Source organism: Dermacentor andersoni, chromosome 1, assembly GCF_023375885.2.
Source record: "Dermacentor andersoni chromosome 1, qqDerAnde1_hic_scaffold, whole genome shotgun sequence".
In the NCBI taxonomy this organism is placed as follows: domain Eukaryota; kingdom Metazoa; phylum Arthropoda; class Arachnida; order Ixodida; family Ixodidae; genus Dermacentor; species Dermacentor andersoni.
This window is the reverse complement of record NC_092814.1, coordinates 167,025,301-167,047,719: the sequence shown is the minus strand read 5'-3', so window position 1 is coordinate 167,047,719 and position 22,419 is coordinate 167,025,301. Positions and strand designations below refer to the sequence as shown.

At 47.1% G+C, this 22,419-nt stretch overlaps 1 protein-coding gene across 1 annotated transcript in view; it reads left to right on the top strand.

Moving 5' to 3' along the window:
- The window catches only part of LOC126547079 (uncharacterized), an 87,654-nt gene extending 67,184 nt beyond the window's left edge, over nt 1–20,470 (top strand). Inside the window, exons 2-3 of the mRNA XM_050194930.3 lie at nt 9,581–9,856; nt 19,652–20,470. Of these exons, the coding sequence (XP_050050887.1) occupies nt 9,581–9,856; nt 19,652–19,816 (441 nt within the window). The 3' untranslated portion in view covers nt 19,817–20,470. The remainder of the gene's footprint in view (nt 1–9,580; nt 9,857–19,651) is intronic.
- The last annotated feature ends 1,949 nt before the right edge of the window (nt 20,471–22,419 follow it).

Sequence of the window (22,419 nt, the reverse complement as noted above, 5' to 3'; positions counted from 1 at the left end):
GTACGCTTCCACGGATTACAAATTATTACTATAGCAAAAAAATATATGTTTATCATTTAAGTGGAGCAGAATTAACGGCTGTTTTTGTTGTATAATCTATGTAGGAATTTGTTTAAGTGCACCCGACGACTTTGCGGCTCTTGTTTAAGCTAGTGAGTGTGTTATCTGAATGTAAATTACAACGGCTTTCTTTACTGCATAATCTATGTAGAACTACTTTCTCAGTGTTTTTAGGGCTTGATTTTTATTTAAAACAATCTGTCACATTGAAAACAATGTTGTGATATTGTTGCTGCTGTCATTGTTGACAAAGGGGACGAAGGATCTTAAATCCTTCATTTGAACGTCCTTTCCCTCCGCCTTCTGTTACGCTGTACTGTGAAGAATCAATCAATCAATCAATCAATCAATCAATCAATCAATCAATCAATCAATCAATCAATCAATCAATCAATAGAACTGGCAGAATGAACATCAGAATTGGCAGAATGGTAGAATGAGAATAGCCAGAATGGTAGAATGAGAATTGGCATTAGAACTGGTAGAATCAGACGTGGGGGCTGACGCTTCCGTATTATAACACTTTCCAAGTCGAACTAAAATGTCAAATCAAGCAGAGACCGAAAACGCAGCAGTATTTCAGCCCCGTTCTCGACTGTACTATATACTGACAGAATTACTCCCCGTCCGAATTGAGAACACGGGATAAAGTTTAGCGCCAACACTCGCTAGTCGTGCAAGCACCAGCCGCCCTCCTACATTCAAAAACCGTGCCGGCTTATTATTTCCTTTTTTTCGGCGTAGCCCCTGGTCGCCCCTCGCATGTGGGCACGCGTCGTGTATAGGCGCAGTGGAAGTAATCACCCGTTCGAGATGCGAAAGCGATGTCTGGCGCCTTTCTCTTGTCTCTCTCTTCTTTTCTGGCCACCGATTCCCGGCGCCGGTTCATGCACCATCTTCTCGCGCTCGGCTTTGTTTCCGCTACTTCTAAATGGAGCACGGAGCGTCGGCCCTCGCTGCTCACGTTCGACTCACCCTTCCGCAGCCCCGCGCCATGCTCTGGCGGCGCGCAAACTGGACCCACAGCAGCTGGCTCTCATCTGCATAAATCCTGCGATGCCGGTCGGTCCGCGAGCGCCTGGCCTGGGCTCGGCAGAGCAGGCAGGCACGTGGCGGCACGGAAGCCCCCGCCGTCGTGGCCCGCACTGGCCGGTTTAATTGCTGCGCTCGGCAAGCGCCTATCTTTTAATGCGGCAGCTACGAATGCACCAGCATCGTCTCCGCGGAGCCCCAAGACGGCCTGCGAGTATACTGCGTCTTTATTATTGATGCTCCTTCCGTTTAGCGCCGCTCCGATCGCGGAAATGGAGCAGCAATGTGGAAAAAAGAAAGGAAGGAAATTGAAGATGTTCCGATAGAGGCATTTGCTACGCTCCCACCTATGGGCTCTTCTGGACGACCTGTAGTAGGTGAACTGCTGAAAGCAAAATTACAAGTCTCGACCGCCTCATTACCTCGAAAGTACTCGAACTTATTGTGAACCGACAGTAACGGTACCTCAATGTTATTTTTATTTCACTACAGCATCTTTTACGTGTTATTGCTTGGTGTACTGTGTGTGTTTGTTGCGAGGTACAAAGCTCTTACTTGAAATTTTTTGTGAACAGAGCACGAGCGTGATACAATACCGATTTTAATTTTATTTGAAGGTTCTTTTGGCTTTCGTTTCTTTGAGCAGGCTTAACTATGTTATGTATTGTACGACTAAGTGACGACATCAACCCTGATGCCAAGCTCATCTTATAAACATGTAAAAAATAATAATAATAACGAAATGAAGCCATGCACATCCACTTCCATATTGTCTCGCATTTCTCGTCCATTCGAGTGACTGAAGCGAAATTCATTTATTTCCAAAGGTGGTTCAGACTGTGATTTAAAAAAAAAAATATCGTGCAAATAGAACTGAAACAGGGACTCGGGGACAAGTGGCTTCGTCGAGTAGTTTTGTCATCTTTGGGAATTTTCTGCTGCACTTGGCGGATTTTAGCCCCAACTTAAGGGGCAAGATGGATCACTTGGAGTATAGCGGATTCTTTGGTGGATTTCAGACGAAGTATTTTCTGACTGTAATTTCAGAAAGTATGCAGTGCACACTGCGGAGTTTTAAATATTGCTTCTACAGAATCTTTGTCTCAAGAAAAAATGCCGAAATTAATTTGCAATGACTCGGTTTCCTAACACAAACGTTACGATGGAATGTTACTTGGTACAACTCATTTGGCACATTGCACTTTACCATCGAAGTAAACAAATGTCACATCATAAAAATATACATTCGATCTCCTTTCACAGTACTGGTGACATCAGAGTTCCATTTAAATTTGCGCTACGTGTAAATTCCAGTTTGCTATACTCGTTTTGTGTTGAATATTTTCTAAGTGGATATTTAGGGGATTCTACTGAAATTCAAATATAACTTCAATGGGATCATTGCAGAAAGAAAAAATAAAGGCACCCAATTTGATGGATTACGAACACAGGTGGCCTTCTTTTACGTGCCTTGCGCAGTTTATAGAACACAAAAGGGGCACTTAGTTATCCCTACGTGGATGGATGCGAAAGCGTAGTGGCCACCGCAAGATGCCTATGCTGTCTCAGCCTTCTTAACTTCGCCTTAATTAACATCAAAGGTCGTGGGTTCGACCCCCAAAAAGGTCGTGGGTTCGAGTGCCTTCAACAACTCTAACATAATTAACTGTGCCTTTATTAACACCGAAGGTCGTGGGTTCGACTTCCACTAAAGGTCGAGGGTTCGTGGCCTTTTCAGACCTTCGTGTGGTCACTCCAACACCGGATTTTCCGCCTCATGAGCCATAATGCTTTCGCATTAAAAACAGCTTTTGTCACCATTATTTATTATTTTATTTTATTTTTTTATATTGACAGGTCGAAGACTATATGCGAACGTTTTCTGATTGCCGCACCAGAAGAAGGCGGAAGCCGTTACCATAGGCACAGACGCTCGGTAAAAAAAAAAGGCATTTTTTTTTCCTTTTCTTTAACCACGGGCCATGCCATAGAAAATCTGCGCATTGCGTACTGCGCATTGCCAGTAAAACTGACACAGTATTTTGCACACAGATTTAAGCGAAGGATGGAGGGTCCTTCAATCGCCGACGATGCGGGCGCCTCTCTCTACCGTCCGTCTACTGGATGCCTTGACACGCTTATATACAAATACCTTTATTTCAACATCAGGGATGTGAGGGGTGCACCCAAAAAGCCTATGACTGGCTTGACAGAGGGGCGCACCCCCGTATATGAATTCTGGTTGGATGGCGTCCTCACGCACTCTGAAAATTATTCAGTATCATAAGATATCGCATGAAACCACCGTGAACCTAGCAAAAGGTAATATGAGTAGTATCGACAGCCGTTTCGAGATAACAGCCGGCAGGGAGAAAACGCGTGTCCATGCATCAAGATACAAGTCTCGCGAGCAAAAGAACGAGAAATGATCGCAGGTACTAATGTTTTCACGCTTCCACGCCCAGCCCGCATGCGCACGTGACCAGAAAATCTGAGCAGCCACAACGACACACGTGTACATAGGGAGAGACGCTATACGGGACAGCCGGTTGTTGGCTGGTTCATTTGTTCTCGCGCTATAGCACTAACTTTTCTAAACTTCTCATCGGCCAAGACGCAAAGCCGGTGACCTCTCCACGCCGTCTAGACGTCAGCTCACGCATCTCTCACCCTGCCCGTAAGCGCTATAGCTTTCGCCAGGCACGGTGAGCGTCAGCCACGAAAAGCAGCCGGCTGTAGTGTGGCTCTGCATAAGCAGCGACTCTCGAGCGACTTGACGCGCGCCTATACACATCGTCTGCTTCTTATGCAGTTACTTCGCGGACTTCGTGTTGCCTCGCCGCTTGATTTTTCGCCCGCAAAACGCGCGACCCGCGACAAGCAGGAAGCCTCGCACGCGCGCTCGGCCGGCAAGAAAGAAAGAGGACGAAGGCGGCCGCCCGCCCAGGCGAGAGCCCCGCGCCGAAGCAGGCTCGCGTCGCCAGGCGAGTTTTATGGCGCACTAAGGCACGTGGGTTTACCAACCGGCTCCTTCTTCCACAGGCGCCTCACGCGGATCCGCGGCGTGTGTACAAGCACGCGCCGCGGGGGGATCCGCTCTTCAGGCGGCACGGGAGCGCGCATGTAAATCGGAGACTCTATAGTATAGTGGTGGCAAATAAACGGCGCCGCCACACTGCCGCGTTCTGGAATCGCATGCAAAGCAAAAGAAAGCATGTCGTCCAGTGGCCAATAAACAAGCGGGCGCTTCGCACCCCCCCCCCCCCCCTCCCACACACATGCCTCAGACCCCTCTTCCTCCTTCCACTGCGTCCATTGCTCTCGTTACGAATGTTTAAGCAGTTTCCTCGGCCCTCGCGGAGCATGTGGAAAACGTTGCCGCGAGGAAGCCGGGTCAATGCTTCGATCATGTCGTGAGCGCGGCGTGCGGTCGTGATGCACGGACCGAGCACTGCGTTCATCGCTCGAGGGGTCGCCCAGGCTATAGCACGTTGCGCAGTGCAGGGAAGCGAACGCAGAAATTCAAGCACCCGCTCGTGCCAGGTGCAGTTTGCGACCGCTCCGAACGTCCCCTGACTTCCAAAAAGGCTGTCTAAACACTACGTCGTGAGCTATTAGTGACGCTCGAGGTGTTTTCATGAGACGGCGAAGGGGTGAGAATGACCGCCGCCAGAACAATTTGCACCGTCCGCATCGAATAGCACCCATTGCGCGTGGCGCTGTTTAAGTGCGCGCCTCAAATAGGAGTTTCACTCGTCAGTCGTTGCAACGGACGTCACTATCCATGTATATTAAAGGTTCATCACATTAACACTTACAAATATGACACATATACGTATGGAGTTCAAAGTATCGGTCAAAGTCAGCCGTGTTGACCCAGAAAACCAGTGATTATTTCTTTTTTGTGCACCTGCTCATCTCAGGCTGCATCGCGGCCTCGTGTATATATATGCTCGAAACTATCTATCGAAACTCGGTTCTATCTGTTGTCTCTTGTCCCCAAACCTTGTGTAATCTGATTTTATGCGCGACACGAATGGAGTAGTACTTTCTGGAAGACACGCGTGCACCAGCGATTACGCTGGAACCTTTGACGAGTCATGCATAAAAGCCGACGTGCTTGACCCGCTGGGCAGATTTTCGACGATCGCCAACTGTACTCGGCGCTATTGTTGTGCCTTGAGTGCAACCTGTTTTCAGTAGTTCATACATGTGTCTAGGAAGAACGAACCGTAGTATAAAATATATTATTGAATTGCGTAGGCAGGACCAAAATGGATAGCTCATCAGCAGGCCCTTAGTAGCGTACCAGTGGTGCTTTGAGCTAGATATTGGCTGAGTGATAAATGTTCCCTGCAATGTCAATTTTTCAAAACTGTAACCATTTTCGTGGGAACGTTCATGGGGATAGGACTGGCAATTAAAAAAGCTCGCCGAGTTCGTGTGCGCTCCATCATTCCTTCTTATCCGGAGGAGTGGTAACAAGCAATATATGGAACGGGCGGTTGGCATACATTCGCCTCCTCGTTCGTCATCAATCGAACGGAGGAACCTCGCTTTCGCAAAACGCGCGCAAGGAAGCGATGTCGAGAATTAGTCGAGCCAGTCAGCGCCGATGTTTTGCAACTTCCCACACCTTCCCAGGCTACGTCGCAAACGTTAATCACCGACCGCCAGCGTGCGGGGCAAGCGCCGGCGTCGCCACATGCAAAGGCGAAGGAACGAGGGAATGGTGGTTGTGAAGTAACTACCCATTGGCGAAAGCGAAACCGGGCTCTGAGAGCTGCGGGCACATTGTGCGCCGAGACCGACGTTGGCACATGCCATCACGTCTTCTGTGTTGGCCAAACTCATCGACACCGGCCCACCTCCTCCACAATGCTAGGGCGCACCAGCAGCACCTTTTACCGGGTAGCCTATGACATAAAAGAAGGGCGCCAAAGCCGGCCGGCACGAAGGGCTCGGCTGCTCCGCGCAGTCGCGTTGCACGCACAAATAAAGCTTCGCCCCCATTGCGCCTGGGCGCTGCGCTATAAATCCTTCGAATTGTTTGCTCTCACGCGCCGTGTATACGCCCGAGCCACCACTCCGGCCTCTGCAACGCTGCGCTACGGCCAGGAGCGCAGGGAGGCCAGGGGAACGTCCTGCTGTGAATCGGAGCCGTACGTGTCTCGCGCAAAATGCTGTCCCGGATACACGACACGCAACAACGCGAGACGCTCTCGTTAGCACCTACCGTGCGTGCAACGGAGCGCCGACCGTCGAGTTGGCGTTTTGCAACGCATGCTAATCGCGCCTGGCTCGCTGCTCTTAATCCGGCGCCTCGCGGTGAAGGCGACGGCCAGGAAAGCGGAACGCTTGGCGAGTAATGACGTGACAGGGCACGTTTGATGTGATACAGCGTATAAATGCTGATGCGTGTGTTCACAACTTTTCCAGGAGATTAAAAAAAAAAAGAATTCGGTAATCTATACCCCGGCACGACATGGTTCAGTAGGGAAGTACCCGTACTACCCGTACCCGTAATTGGGGAGGGGGATGCCTCTTGCGTAAACTTCTGAAGAAGACGTGAAACAATTAAACACTAGCCTTGCGAGGATCAACGTACCCAAGTGCTCTTCATTGGTGTTTCATTAGCTGCTTTTAATTGACCTTCACTGACTGAGTTTGGTTCGCGATTCCAGACACAATGTCCAGTGGAGTGTCGAGCAATGTATCAGATAACGTAGTACTGTCGTCAATATCTATGCTTGATCTATCTTTTTCTTCGCTTACATAGTTCCCAAATGCTTTTAAGATTGGGCCCACAGACTGCAAGCGTTGGTATTATTGAAATCAATGAGACGTACTTCTACGTAGTCAATAATGCGTGCGCCATTAGCGCTCGAATAGCATATATAGAGAAACGTGAGGTTGAGGTTATTTCTTAGGTAAAAGAAATACTGGGAATGAACACTGAACTGAGGTAGCAGTCGGGCATCCCTTGATCAATTACAACAGCGGAGTTATCAAAATCGCGGGGGAAAATACTAAATCTAACGCAGATCTCGAGAAGTCTAGAACACATGTTGGTTGAAGAACAGTTTTCCTCAAATTATGCGCGAACATAATGCCAAATATCGCATTTACATGACTAGTGTTACTTGAGTTAGCTTAAAGACATTTACAGTCCACACCAGGTAAACTAAGATCGCCGAATACAAGGACTTTGCTACTTTGGTACTTCAACATATGAATTTGTAATGTTAATAAGCAAGTGCAGAGGCAGGTGGTCCATAGAGCACACATGAAATAAAAATAGATTTCACGTCATCTACCTTGCCTTTTTCCTCCATTGCCAATATCGACAGACTGCAGCGTACACACCAGCGATGTATCAGCAACTGAATACGTCGAGGTCGATATGCGCAGTGAAATTCCGAAGTACTCCGAACATGTCACCGCGGTCGTCTTTCATTGAATCGCCCTAAAGGCGTGTTCAATGGCAGCAGAGCTTCACGCAACACTTTCGGCCGGTGGCTTGATTCAAGTGAATATGAAACCTGCTGTGTGGTCTATTAGAATAAACTCGGAAGTGCCCTCTTGCTCACGGTGTTCCTGCCCATGAAGATTTAAATTAAATTCGGGAGTTTTACGTGCCAAAACCACAAGATGATTATGAGACATGCTGCAGATTATTTGTGACCATTTGGCGTTCTTTAAGTGCGCCCAATGCACGGTGCATGGGCGCTTTTGCATTGCGCTCCCGTCTAAATGCGGCTGCCGCGGCTGCGATTCGATCCCGCGACCGCGTGCTTAGCAGGGCAACACCACAGCCACTAAGCCGCCGTTTTCCCGTGAAGTGCGAACGCAGCCAAAAGCGCGTTTGCTTGCAGCAGCGTTAATTAATGCGAAAGCTTCTTTGAAGGCAATAACATCGCTGCACGAAAGTATGCGGTCCAGTTGCCCTGTTTTACAATTGGCGCGAATTCTTTGGAGCTCGGAAATAGAGAGAGAGAGAGACAAAAGGGGAGGAAAGACAGGGAGGTTAGCCAGTGTAAGTACCGGCTGGCTACCCTGTGCTGGTGAAAGGCGTAAAGGGAATAAAATAAGAAAGAAGAAAAAAGGAAATTGACAGAAATTCACACAATAACGCGATGCGACGCGTTACAACATTCAAAGAGGGTCGCACAATTGACGAGTTCGGCAAAATTAGACACAGGTCAGTTAGCTTCACTGAAACAAATGGTTGTGATGTTTATCAATATGCTGTTAAACTTGTTTAACTGGAGGTTCTTTTACTAAGGTCTTTAATATATATGTATATATATATATATATATAAGCAGGGTGGTTAAAAAAAATTAATCTGCAGAAAACTAAAGTAATGTTTAACAGTCTCGGAAGAGAACAGCAGTTTACGATAGGTAGCGATGCACTGGAAGTGGTAAGGGAATACATCTACTTAGGGCAGAGAGTGATCGCGGATCCGGATCGCGAGACTGAAATAATCAGAAGAATGAGAATGGGCTGGGATGCGTTTGGCAGGCATTCTCAGATCATGAACAGCAGGTCGCCATTATCCCTCAAGAGAAAAGTGTATAACAGCTGTGTCTTACCAGTACTCACCTACAGGGCAGAAACCTGGAGGCTTACGAATAGGGTTCTACTTAAATTGAGAACGCCACAACGAGCAATGCAAAGAAGAATGATGGGTGTAACGTTAAGGGATAAGAAAAGAGCACGTTGCGTGAGGGAACAAACGCGAGTTGATGACATCTTAGTTGAAATCAAGAAAAAGAAATGGGCATGGGCAGGGCATGTGACGAGGAGGGAAGATAACCGATGGTCATTTAGGATTACGGACTGGATTCCAAGAGAAGGGAAGCGTAGAAGGGGGCGGCAGAAAGTCAGGTGGGCTGATGAGATTAAGAAGTTTGCAGGGACAACAACATGACCACAATTAGCACATGACCGGGGTAGTTGCAGAAGTATGGGAGAGGCCTTTGCCCTGCAGTGAGCGCAGCCAGGCTGACGTTATATATATATATATATATATATATATATATATATATATATATATATATATATATATATATATATATATATATATATATATATATATATATAGTTATTCTTCGCTTATCACAAGTTACGCTCAGCGAAAATATAGTAAGTTGGTTAGTAGAACTGTCTGAGTTGCTCAATGAAAAAGTGAAGAAAACTGCGTGGGTCGCGTTTGCGCAGCGTGGTCATAGTTTCTTAAATTAAAGACTTCGCACAAGTGAGGTGAGAATCGACAAACCTGCATAGTATACTTATAGTATACTATAGTACCTATAGTATAGTTATTATAGTACCTATAATCTACTTATTATAGTATACCTATAGTATACTTACTTCAGATCCCTAGAACTCATAATTGTGGTGGCACACACAAATACGCACTGCATGCGCCATCACGCCCTACGGGTCAACTGAGGCTGAACGTGAAGGCTGTTCTGTTCGCAGGTGGCCGTGCTGCTGTGCGCGGCCGTCGCAATGGCGTCGTGCCGGCGACGCTACCGCATCCGATACCTGGATGCCGACGACGTGGACGATGCACCGGTAGTGTTCCGGCGGGGCCGGAATCGAGACCTGATGCGTGACCTCGAGGCCGTGGCGAGCGGTTCAAACCGCCCCGTATACGTGATACGCCGGCGCAAGCCCAAGGACCGCCGGCTGCTCGGACACAGCAGCCGCGAGCGGGTGCACTTCGAAGAGCCGCCGGAGGATTTCGATGCTGAAGTGAGGTCACGCAACGACCTCTCTTAAGAGTATCCTCTTCAAAAATTCCACGCACAACCAACGCTAGCTGCCTCTCAGTGACTGCCTTCATATAAACCAACAAGATAACGAACATAACATAAAACCTCTTAACTACTTTCATAGACACTGCGATACTCCTGAAAACACAGTCTTTGAAACAGCCCATCTTTATATAGTATGGGACATGACAGAAATAAAACCTACCGGATTCGTTTTCCTCGAAGTAATGCCCGCAACAGTTAGCGTTATATGTGTGCTTGGGTGTCGAGAGGTGCCTGGTATCATCATAGTGGCTGAAACTGCGTGGTGTTTAATATCGATCCCGAAATATACTGTAATATGCCGCTTAGGGTGAGTCGTTCTAGAGAATCAGAAAAGCGTATAGATTGTTATAGACTTCTAACGAAGAATAACATGAGCTCCACAAGTGAAAGACACGGAATGAAAAATAAATGCAGCAGCAGATATTCTGCATCGCACAGTGGCATCAACATATTTTAGTGTTAACATCGCTACGGCGTGACACTGTGTAATCATAAGGCCAATGATAATGTGACTGGAACGCCTTTTCTGTTACCTGTTCCTGCTTTTTTTTTTTCTCACTCTCTTTTCTTGCCTTCTTTCCAACACCTATATCACCCACCTGAGTTCAGGGTAGCAAACCGGAAACTCGCCTCTGTCTAACCTATCTGCCTTTCCTATTTCTCTCTCTCTCTTTCTCTCTGTTCAGCCGCTGTCTTTCAGGGTCTGTCCCTCTCCTTGGAGGACACTCTTGGCCGGCTTCTGGCCAGAAGCCTGCGCATACGTATTACTGCATCACGCGCAACTGCGAGTGTGTTAGTAATTGCAGAGGCCCCCCTTTCGTGCATCGAGATTTGCTGAGATGTGCCGCCATTGCCTTTAAATGTATAAGCATTTCTATGCCTACCCAACGAGAAAACCCGTCCCTCCGTCCGGCACGTAAGACGATCGCTTTAAAGATAGGGTGCGCGGCAGCGAGCTAATTCCCATTCGTGCTGCCTCTCGCTTCAACGCGAACTAAGCGGCGAGAACCAGCGCTCACGAAGCTATCAGCACTCAGCGCACTCAGTCCCCATCGCAGACCGCTTTCAAGATAGGGCCCGCTCGAGGCCGCAGATAACGCTCATGCCAAAGGCAGCCGTCGCCGGAGTCGGAGTACGGTTGGTAATGGTTCGCGTCGAGAGGAGACAGCGTCATCGCACACGTCTACGTACGAAGTCTACCAAACATGACACTGTTCGATTACGTCACGTACTACAGCACGCATCGGCCAGTGCTCATCTTCAATGAAGCAGCGGCATCATCTAAAGACGCCGTTACATAACATAAGTGCACATTGCTACTACTTGCCTCTTCTTCGTCGTCTCGTGCTGGTCTCAGTTAACATTCTAGCGTTGCAATCGCGCTTCTTCGTTTCACGATTCTTTCGCGGTGTGTCTCCCAATTATACCAAACACAGCAGCATGAGACGACGAAGCAGCAGATTATTAGTTTCAAATGCTTAGGCATCATTTAGAGAACTCCCACAGAAGATTCTGCGTGTAATTATTTTTTACTTATGCATTAATTTTATTCAATTCCGCCTAGCAGCTCGTCATGTGGACCCCCCTTCATAAAGAAGACAGACTGGGCAGCCCCGGCGCAATGACTGTGCGCTAAGCAGCTGCACTATAATGTGCCTCTTCACATGACCTACCAACCATAGTCGTACAACCGAACGGATGCTTACATAAGCAATACTCTAGATTGGTCTCGAACGTAATTGTACACTGCTCAGTAACTGTCTTCACTTTGTGCCCCTACAGACCAGAAAGTTCACCATGCGTGCTCCTGTTACATAGGTTTACTTCATTCAAGTTGAATTTGTGCGTATGCGCATTATTGAACGTTTTATCAATATTTTCTTTTACAAAAGTAAATTACATTCATCGTAACAAGGCAAAGGTTAAGAGAAGACGTCGCAACTATGGTTGTGCTTATTCTGTTAGGAGATGCTACTTCTCGAAACTGTGCTTGGTGTCATCAAGGGCATGGTGAAATTTGTAGTTCCCTAGTCCCTGACCTCTCACATACTCGACTGATGGAATAACTCCTCGAGGGATGTACACCTTAACATCAAAATATACTGTAGGGATTGTGACGGCAATGAATTTTCGAGCAAGAACTTAGGTTTGAATGGAGGCATACGGTGTGTATATATCGGTTTCAGCTATATATACGCTGGAGCTCGGATGTTAGCTAGCTCATTTCACAATATTTTTCAGGTTTAATTTCAATCAGAAAAGCGATTTCCTATTTTCTGTCAATACTTCAGAGTTACCTGTTAAAACCCTTTTGCGATCTTGGAAATTATTGTTACGAAGCAATTTTTTTTATTTTCACTTTCTTTTTCGTTTTTGCAAACAATGCAAAGGGCCCGCGGTATATTACAGCCGTGAATTTCCTGGTTGGAGCCCAACTAATATGAAGTCAGAAGCGAAGAACAATTTTGAGCATTGCTTGGCTGAACATTCGTTGAGTTGTACCACTGCGGTTGCTAGTTCATGTGGACATGCACACTGCAGAGAAGCTACTTTGCGCCGTAATTGACGGCGCTAAGCAGTACGTGTTGGCTTAGAGCAGGCTACCGAGCCTGTGTGATTGGCACTCTACGGGAAATTTGCCAAGAAGCTGGCGGTTAAAGGGGGTTGGATAAGTAACAGCTTAAAAGAGAAAGTAAATGAAAAAGTGTGCATTTTACAACTAGTATAAAAAAAACTAATTTCAAGAGTTATTTGTGATCAAAACGCATGGTTTTAAAGAGGAAATCAAATTTGGCGGTTTAAATGGTTTCCAATACAATGCGAAATTTTGAGAAGGATCCAATTTCATGTGTGATGCACCTCGGTGCCCTGGCGTTTACGTGATCTTAAGCCAGGGATGACTGAACAAAACAAGACGACGACGCGCGTGGATTATTTTTTAATCTGTCCTTGCGTACTTTTAAGATATAATGTAAATAAATAAAGAACGAGTTTCACATTTTTATCCTACGTAGAACGCAACGCATTTAAAGCATGTTATAGATCTAAGGTGATAAGGTTTTTTCGTTGTTTCTTTTTATTTTTGCGAGATGGGAGAAGACGATGATGAGGACTTATGCTTGTCCGGTTCACCCTTGCGCACTTCTAAGACTTCACGCTGTGGAAATTAGCGCACGTGTCGTGTCCTTCTTCAGTCCGTGTTTTATTGAGGCTATTTGCTTGCAATATGTTGCATCAACAAGGCCGAGTCTCTCCGATTGTATTCTTCAAGGCTCAATTTCAATCACAAAAGCATGGATTTTATATCTTAATTTGGTTAATGTATTCGTTGACAAAATTTTGTGGACGCGGACAGCAAGCTTGTAATGCAATTTTTTTTTCACCGCAAAGATGCTGCGGTTTCCAGGGGGGTTAGCGGTACAGTACTTACCCACTTCAGAGCCACGGCGTTATCGCCTTGAACCGACTGAAATTCATAAACATTTTCTTTCTTTTTTTCCATTTTCGTGGCTTCGAGCGCGGTGTTACAGGGGTATCTCGATACCTAGCTCATGACTACTTATCGCAGTAAAAAGACGCTCAGGATGAACATACGTAAGACATGTATTCCGAAGTTGCTGCCGCGATAAGTTGCGTTTCCTGTAGACGGGCAATAGATGAGAGGCAAGTTGTGTTGCGTTGTTGGCTGCACGAACTTCAGCCCTCGCTATGCGCACACACAGTTTCAGCAGATGCCGATCGCGTTCAGCCGAGGTTAAGCCTGTATGTAACAGTCGCGTAGTTCATGCGTCTGCTGCTGGCGGGCGTGAGCGACGGATCTAAAGCTAATTAAGCCATCAGGATGAAGAAAATTAATTCTGTGCTTCAGTTTTGCCCATACGGATTTGAAATAAATCATTCCTCATTGCACACGCAAAAAGCAAGAAGCGACGACACGAAGCAGTGTCGATATCGGTACGTTACCGTTTTCGACGGAAAGCTGCAAGCTGCACTCACCAGCATTTCCTTAAATTAAATGCGACTACGAACGTGGGTGCGTATCCCAAATGTGCAGCGAGCGTAGGCCCCTTCGATAGAGCAGCGCAAAAAACCGCCTCGTTCAGCTGTCAATGGTGTCAATACTGGCATCGGCGTTTCCGCGAGACAACTAGGGGTTCTCTAAATGAGCGATCATACGTGCAAAGTCCTCATCTGTGTCTCCTTTACAGAACCTGATGTGTACATGAAGAGAATACGAAGAATGCTAAGTAGGCAGCACAACAATGCTCCCGTACTAGGGTCTCCCGCTCGCTGTTTTCGAAGATGTGATCGCAAAAATCAGCGCAATTCATAGTGATGGTACGGACGATGGTATGCATGAACTCTGTTTCGGTATGTTTCGACATTAATTGAAGTCACCGATGAGGGGCTAGCATTATATCTCAAGCGAACGAGTGGTCCCTATACCTGCCGATGTAAACAAATGCACCGGTCGGTGCTTCGGCCGGTCAGCGGAGTTCTTGTGAGATACAAATGCGGAAAGTCGTGCTCCACATCTTAGAGTGAGCGAGCGCACCGCTTCCCTGAGAAGGGGTAAAACACCTAGAATAGCAGGCCGCACGCATAAAATCAGTGGTTAGGGCTACTCTTGGTCTTCGTGTTGCAGAACTATATGTATCGCATGGGCGCTGGCTCTCGTGGTGGCGGGTCGAATGTGAACGGCGATCCGTGGCTATTGAATCCGTCAGAATCATAGCTGTCAATATTTGATAGATCCGAAGAGCTTGGGCAGCTGACATTGTCACCCGGAGGTCCGGCACGGTCACCAATCAGCGGAGCGTCTGCTCTTCGCTGCCAGCGGGCGAGACCGGCATGCCTTGCGCGCCTTCCTCGCTGAGGACACTCGTGACGCTACGCGAAGAGGTTCGCTCGGCTGCTTGGTCAGGTTTCGGTTTCGTGTTTGCGCTTTTTTTGCTTAGTTAAAATGATTTTCGAATACGCAGACCAGTTCTACTATCAGACGCGTTGCAGGGGGGGTCTCGGGAATCTAGATGTTCCATTACCTTAACATGGCCAGAAAATCGCCAGAGTTGCCCTTTAACGTGCACCTAAATCTAAGTACACAGGTGCTTTTGCATTCCGTCCCCATCGAAATGCGGTCGCCGTGACCGGAATTTGACCCCGTGACCCCGTGCTTAGCAGCGCAACACGAAAGCCACTAAGCAACCGCGGCGGTTATGAAAAGCATTGGTGTTCCAGTTATTTTTCGCTTCGCCATAGAAACTTGCTTTAATAAATAAAGTAAGAGGAGCAACAGTGCATTTTTACCGCGAGTTTGACAGCGCTAATCTCAAAACTGGCGCTAGTTCCAAATTCGTTCCAAGTGGATGTGCGTGATGAAATGACTGGCTTCATTTTGCAAATTGCAATATGTGGGCTGTAAGGTAATTAGCTGGAAAGTTCAGCAATACAACTTTTATTTATTGTGCAAGTAATGTCCGCCTCTTCGAGTATTGCAGCTGAATCAGTAGATTTGTGCTATATGCCACAGGTGATTTCTGAAAATTCTGTTAACGTTAGAAAACATAAAAGAACGAAGAAATTGCGGCAGAACCCGTCTCGTGAAGAATGTCGACGTGCAATTAATATTCAATTGATGCAAGTAGCAATAAATAAATTTGGCGACACATTGTATTGCCACTGCGGAGACGCGTCATGTATGATGTGTGTATGCGGCTGGGCTCCTTTCTCGCGCTTCGCTCTGGACACGCTGCATTATTCAGCGGCAATACCGCGAAGTTCGCACGTGGCCCTTATGTGAATATACGTTCAGACAAGTTTGTCTGATTGTACGTATATGACGCGGGTTCGATTGCGACTAGCACCGGAGGATTACCAATTTTTTTTTTCCTTTTTTTTTTTACTATTGAGGAGTGGCCCATGCTAAGCAGCACATAGTTTTACTCCAGTTGGCATCAAAGAGCTTTACTGTAGAGCGGCACAAGTCCGGTTGCGCATACACGGGGACCTAAGTTGGCATCAGAGAGGCTCATTAAAGAACAGCCCATACCTAGTGTTACCAACTCAGTGATTCAAGTTCGCTGGTGGTTGGATTTGAACCTGGTTGCTTCAGTACAGGGGCCAAATGCTCTACCCATAAGACCATAATTTCCGCAGTTACTCAAGTTAGTGGGAAAACGGTTAGAGATAGGCAGATAGATAACCTCCGGAAAGTTCACGGAGTGCCTTAAGAATGGTAGTTGCATTAAAACAAGCGGTATACCAACTTTATCAAAGTCGGTTTCTAGCCACTATGTCATTCCTGGCAACACAGTTGCTGACAAACTATGTAGCATGCGCGGCGCATACTGAAAATGAGACATGTCTGATTACTCTTTCACAGAGCGATGCAAGAAACTGTTTTCTGGAAATGTTCATCCGAATATCGAGAGATGCATGGTTTGAAAAGTGGGCTCAAAACTTCCTTCTATTTCGTGTCGATCAGAAAATACAATTCAGCACCCCATCAGCTGACTGCCGGTTTATCAAAACAGTAACACGGAGATTGTGCCTAGGCACTGCTTAGACGTATTTATCCGCCGTGGTGGCTCCCGGCTATGGCGTTGCGCTGCTAAGCAGGTGGTCGCGGAATCAAATCCCGGCCGCGGCGGCCGCATTTCGATGTGGGCGACGCGCAAAAACGCCCATGTCCCGTGAATCGGGGGCACGTTAACAAACCCCATGTGGTCAAAATTAAACCGCAGTCCTTCACTACGGCGTGCCTCATAACCAAATTGTGATTTTGACACGTAAACCTCCTCAATCTAATCTAATCTGCCTACACATAGTGTTTTCCACGCACATTAGGTAAGGACAAGGCTGCTGATGAGGCACTGAACGACGCGTCAGTGCCCTCCTCAATTTAGTGTGACCTCAGTTAGGAGCTATAGAATCTAGATTTGCCCTGGCTGTTGGTCCTTAAATCTCGCTCCGTAACCTCGCGGTGTGCGCCATCATCGTCATGCCGCCGCCGTCATTTTCGTGTCGTCGCGGGGTCTTCACGCACCTTCCCCAACTTCGCTGCCTGGTCGCCATCGCCATAAGGAGAGAAAAAAGAACAAAGCCGTAGCAACAGCCGCTGATCGTGATCGAACACACTGCCACTGCGGCATTGCGTAGCTGCGATCGCGACGAGCCAGCCACCAAGCTGCGCGCAACATCCGAGCATGGGAGTGTAATTGTGCCGGGTTTGTGAACAGCGTGTGCGGCCACGGCCGGCTCGTGAGCGTGATGACGTCTGCGTATAATATATTTCGGAGGCAGCAACAGGCGCAGCTTAGCTGGTGAGCAATGCACGACTCCGCAGCGCGGCTTTCAGAACAGCTATTTATTGTAAGCGTTCCTCTCGCGTTATTATTATTGCTTTTTTAATGTCTGGCGACCAAGTGACGCCGCGCCGTGTAAATAATGTCTTGATGCCGCTAACGTAGTTGTTGTTGTTCCTACGTCATCGTCGTACTTGCTGCTGCCGTTGTATCCAGTTGAAGAATTAGGTCGAGATTGCAGGAGTTTTGCATAAAATTAGGGGCATTGGCGAGGTTCGCGAGAGTAACTGCAGTAAATGAATTCACAGTGAGAGGAGCCGCTGAGGTCTCTTGATTTCTTTAGTAGGCGAAAAAGCGAGCGATTTGGTTGCTACAGCTTGCATTGGTATTGGCAGCAAGAACGCCAGAGAACACAAGGACAAGAAAAGAAAATAGAGGAACAAGAACGTTAACCCCTCCATTTGCCGCCCCTTTTACGTGCGTTCTATCCGTTACAGAAAGCATGACGATGCTCCTAGTGATATCGCCACAAGATTACTTGGTCTACGAGCTAACACAATGGTAACCCAAGAAATGTTAGGCACAGAAAGGTCTATTTGAAGGCCCATCAACACTCGAGCAATACGGGTATACCGAAGCGTATCAGGGCGTTCCATTAAAACTGAGTCTTTTGAAAAACACGTGAAACCGGCACACCAGCAGGGAGGCTTCATGCTCACCAGTTGGGCGCATCGCTTGAATCGCGACCCTTCGTTCGCGCACAAGAGTGCTGGCGTAATTAATGGAGCGAAGTGCGCTCATCGCGCCCCGCCAGGCTCATCGCCGGAAGTGGAACATTTCCCAAGTGCTTTTCTCGCACCTTCCGTGCGCGCGCCCGCAGCGAGCAAAGAAAAATGCTATCGGGAAACGAGTTCGCTCGCCCGTATAGCGCGGAAACGCGTTCTGACAGAGCACCCAGCGATGCGATCTCCGTCGTTGGCGCCCGTGGCGTGCCAGCGCTTGATGCAGCGCTGGTAAGCGGCATGGGAACGGCGGCGACTCCGGGTCGACACGGTACAGCGCGCACGGCGAACGCGCAGTGAGATGAAGAGATCGGTGGGTCGTTGAGAACTTTTTGAGAGCCGGCTACACGCGTGGTTGCCCGCGGTAGGCTTTCGCGATACGCGTCGCTATACGGCATCGAACCACCGGCCACACACGCAGCCCGCGCTGCTCTAGGCCTCGCGGCTAGCGATGCTTGGACGAACAGACGTCACGAACCCGACACGCTCAACTTTTCAAGCCGGAAAGAAATATCCGCAAAGGCGTAAATACACCTTGGCGGTGATTTTTCGTGTTCTCCAATCCCTTCTTTTTTTTTTAACTTTAGCACAAGAATTCGAGTTCTCAATTCCGCATTTTCCCAAAGCACGCAAAAGGAGCGAATGAAGTGGCGTTTATTTAGTCTTGATAAGTGGGCAACAGTGTGGGTCTCGTCAAGGTCGGTCGCCTCGCACTAGATTTAAGCAGCGACATTATTACGAAACACGCGAGGGCTTGGCAAGAAGAAACGCCGTTCAGTTTCAGTACGGGCACTTAAGTGCGATGCGCATTTTCGCATAACTCATTTGAAGAATTCGATGTTTCAAACTTGTTGCGGGCCTCTATAATTTTTGATTAATCATGCGCCCGTGCCGCCTTTCCCCAACCTCTTGGCCAGATCGATTGCTCTAGTGAGATCTCCCGGTTGGATGGTGGTTCCGGGTTCGATTCCTGGGCCAGGAAGAACTTCTCTTTGACTTCGAAATTCGTTTGGCGAGGAGAGCCGTTGCATATCCTTGTTCTATATTCAGGTGTACGGAAATACTTCACGCATGGTTAGCAGTGCATCACACAGAATGATTGTCCCATACGTGCACCGAGTGTACGTGTGTCGCGCAATCCAAAGAAAACCTCGGTGTATCCGTTCAACAATGTTCGTCACATGTCCTCTTCCCGCTACATTTAGGTTTAACTTACTTTTCTTGCGGATGAAAGATTTCTATGTTTTACTTCTTACGGCACAGAATTAGTTTTCAGAAATTAATTAGGGAACTGGGTAAAAAATCACGCGATGACAGTATGGCAGCAAAGTACGTAGGACCTTAAAGACAACCGAAATGAAGCAGTTTCCTCTAAGTTCAGCTCAAGCAGCAGTACGGGGGAGCGGCAGGGGGCGGTTGACCCGTTCCCTACCTTCCCAGTTTTTGCAATGATTAAAGCTGCCGTCGGTTGACGGACAGTGCTGTAGCGGGCAATCGTCCCATGGACCATATACGCTCGTTGTGTTCGCATGCGGTAAGAACTCCCGACGCTCGCGGTTACGTTTGTCCCTATTGTTCCCTTCGAATCCTCGTTGTCTTAAACTGTGTCTGATGTTTCTGTCGCTTGGCACGTTCTTGTTGCAGGAAAGCAGGCGGCCGATGCCTCCAATGCCTGGTCAAGACCCGTTCCGGCCGACTTTCGTTGTCCAAGGCACGTACGCCCTACACCCGAGGTCTCAGAAGTTGATGCCCTACGAAGGCGAACAACCGATACCCATTCCTCGAGAAGTGTTCTCCCAGATTTCATAGTCCACCAGGCAGGCCTGGAAGTTCAACAGAGAGGCCCACCATCAGTGTAGAATCGGCGATTGCGCCTGCGACGCGGTAGAGTAAAGGAGCAGCGTGTGTTTCCCTCTTCGGGACTGCAAACACGTGGGAACGGCAGGGGCCATATAACAATCGTTCACCTGCCAGGCCAATGCTGTTCACTTCAGGAAATATCATGCGTTGCCTTTAGCTTTACCGTATAAGAGTGCACTTCATATTTATCGCCGTTTTCTTTTTTTTTTCACCCGCAACAAATGCGCTATCGTTTCATCTCACTTTTTGTAAGTTATTTGCCTCGTGAATAAATTAACAACTCGCACAATTTATGTATATATTTCTTTTATTTACACAGATGGCTCTTTCCCAGCATTTGCTTGAGCAATCCACGCTCACCACAACACTTTTTTTCTTAAAGAATAAATAAATAAATAAATAAACAAAAACTCTCTCAAAATCTCTTTTCCTTTATTTTCTTCCGCACTGTTTTGCGCCTAAAAGACACCAGCTCATGCTTTCCTAGGGCTCGAAACGAGGTATATATTGTTCAGCACAAGTACCTCATTGGCTACTGTTTGTCTTTGTGTGTGTGTGTGGCATTTTATGCGGATCTTTCAATAAATATTAATTTGTATGCGAGCTGAATTTCCGACTGTTTTTCCGGCATTAAAAATGTTCCCTTGGGCAAATTCATATGAATAAGCACTAACGTGAGTTTTTATAGCGTCACAAGGTACTGCCTAGTTTTTCTTCTTCGTAGTGTGTATATATATATATATATATATATATATATATATATATATATATATATATATATATATATATATATATATATATATATGATTATGAGGCAGGCCGTAGCGGGAGACTCCGTTTTAATTTTTTTCCTATCAGCGTGTACCTAAATCTAATTGCACGATCGTTTTTTGCGCTTCGGCCCCAACGAAGTGCGATCGCTGCGGCAGGGGTAGAACCCACGACCTCAGCAGCGCAAACGCCATAGCCACTAAGCTACCGCAGTGGGTGCAGCGTTATCAAAGTCGGCTATGTCTGCTTTAAAACTGCATTTTTTATTCTATTATTGTAAATTTGTTCTTGAAAGTATGGATCTTAATACCGCTGTCATGTACGTGGGCCTTTAGGCATCTTCAAGTGGTGTTATTGCCGCTTTTCGTCTAATTGACCCCCAACTGTCGTGGAAAATAAAGATTTGATTGATTGAGTGATTGATTGGTTGATTGATTGCTTTACTGTTTAATTAAGTAATTATATAATTAATTAATTGATTGATACAGGCCCGTGGGCCTCAGGAACGTAAGAATTGAGGCTTCTGCTACGCGCATGTGACTTCACTACCTGAACGGCTCGAAATTTCAATATGCACCCTAAAAGAAACCAATGAAAATGTAAGTACAGAATTCATTTAATCAATGTCGAGAATTGCGGTGCGCGTAGTGTCCACCCCTTCAGGTAATTCCCCTCAACAGGCCGAACTGGACCACAATTAGAAACGCACTCACCCGCGCAGCGTGTACGCCTAGCGGCTGCGGCGTCCTGCTGCTGAGCATGAGGTGGCGGGTTCGATTCCCGGCAACTGGAACTAAATTTCAATTTCGGGGTATAGTTAAAAAGAACCACCCAAAATAAATCAGAACCCGTCCACCTACTACTGCGTCCCTCATTACCCACTGTGGGAGTTTTCGGCACTTCAAACCCCAGAATTAATATATATATATATATATATATATATATATATATATATATATATATATATATATATCTTCCATGACTATTCTTCATATTCTAGTGTCATAGCGCTAAAATCTAATGCGAATCTTACTAGACTAGAAGCGAGACGTCAAGTGTCCAGGCTCATTCTATATCACAAGTTTTATCATGCCCCGATTGCTAACAGCGTCATATCGGCAGCTCACCGCCATTCATCCCGGACCAATCATTCAAAGTCAGTGTACCCCCCGCATGCGCACATCATCCCATCTTCATTCGTTTTTTTCCACGTACAGCGAGAGACTGGAATGATCTGCCTGAAGTAGCGGCGGACCACTCCAGTGCGACTGCGTTCAGGACTGCCACCGAACACATTTTGCTGTGAAGCCGCCCACCCCTCATGTAAAACCCCTCTCCAGGGGCATTTGAGGAATATATATATATATATATATATATATATATATATATAAACCACGTGGTATAACGTGGGCATCATGATTTGCTCCATGGGACATTTTCTCTAGTGCGTCTGATGTTTTTACGTTCCTAGACTGTGTCCGTATTCACAAAACTTTTCTTAAGAATATTTCCTCAGTAGCTGGGGTTAGGGCTCCCGCCGCTCTATATAGCAATAGGCGTAAGAGCGAGACGAGCAGCGTGGTACGAGGCGGCCAACCGCGAACTGCTCTTGGATAAAAGAAGCTTTATGAAAACGGATCCGGTTTAGTCCTATAGGAATCTGAGCAAGGACCCGACATCACGTTACAGTGGATTCCAAGCCACTGTTGCATAATGGGCACTGAAAATGCCGATGCAGTAGCGCGATCTGCACATGAGGAGGGCTTTCAAGACTCCATTCC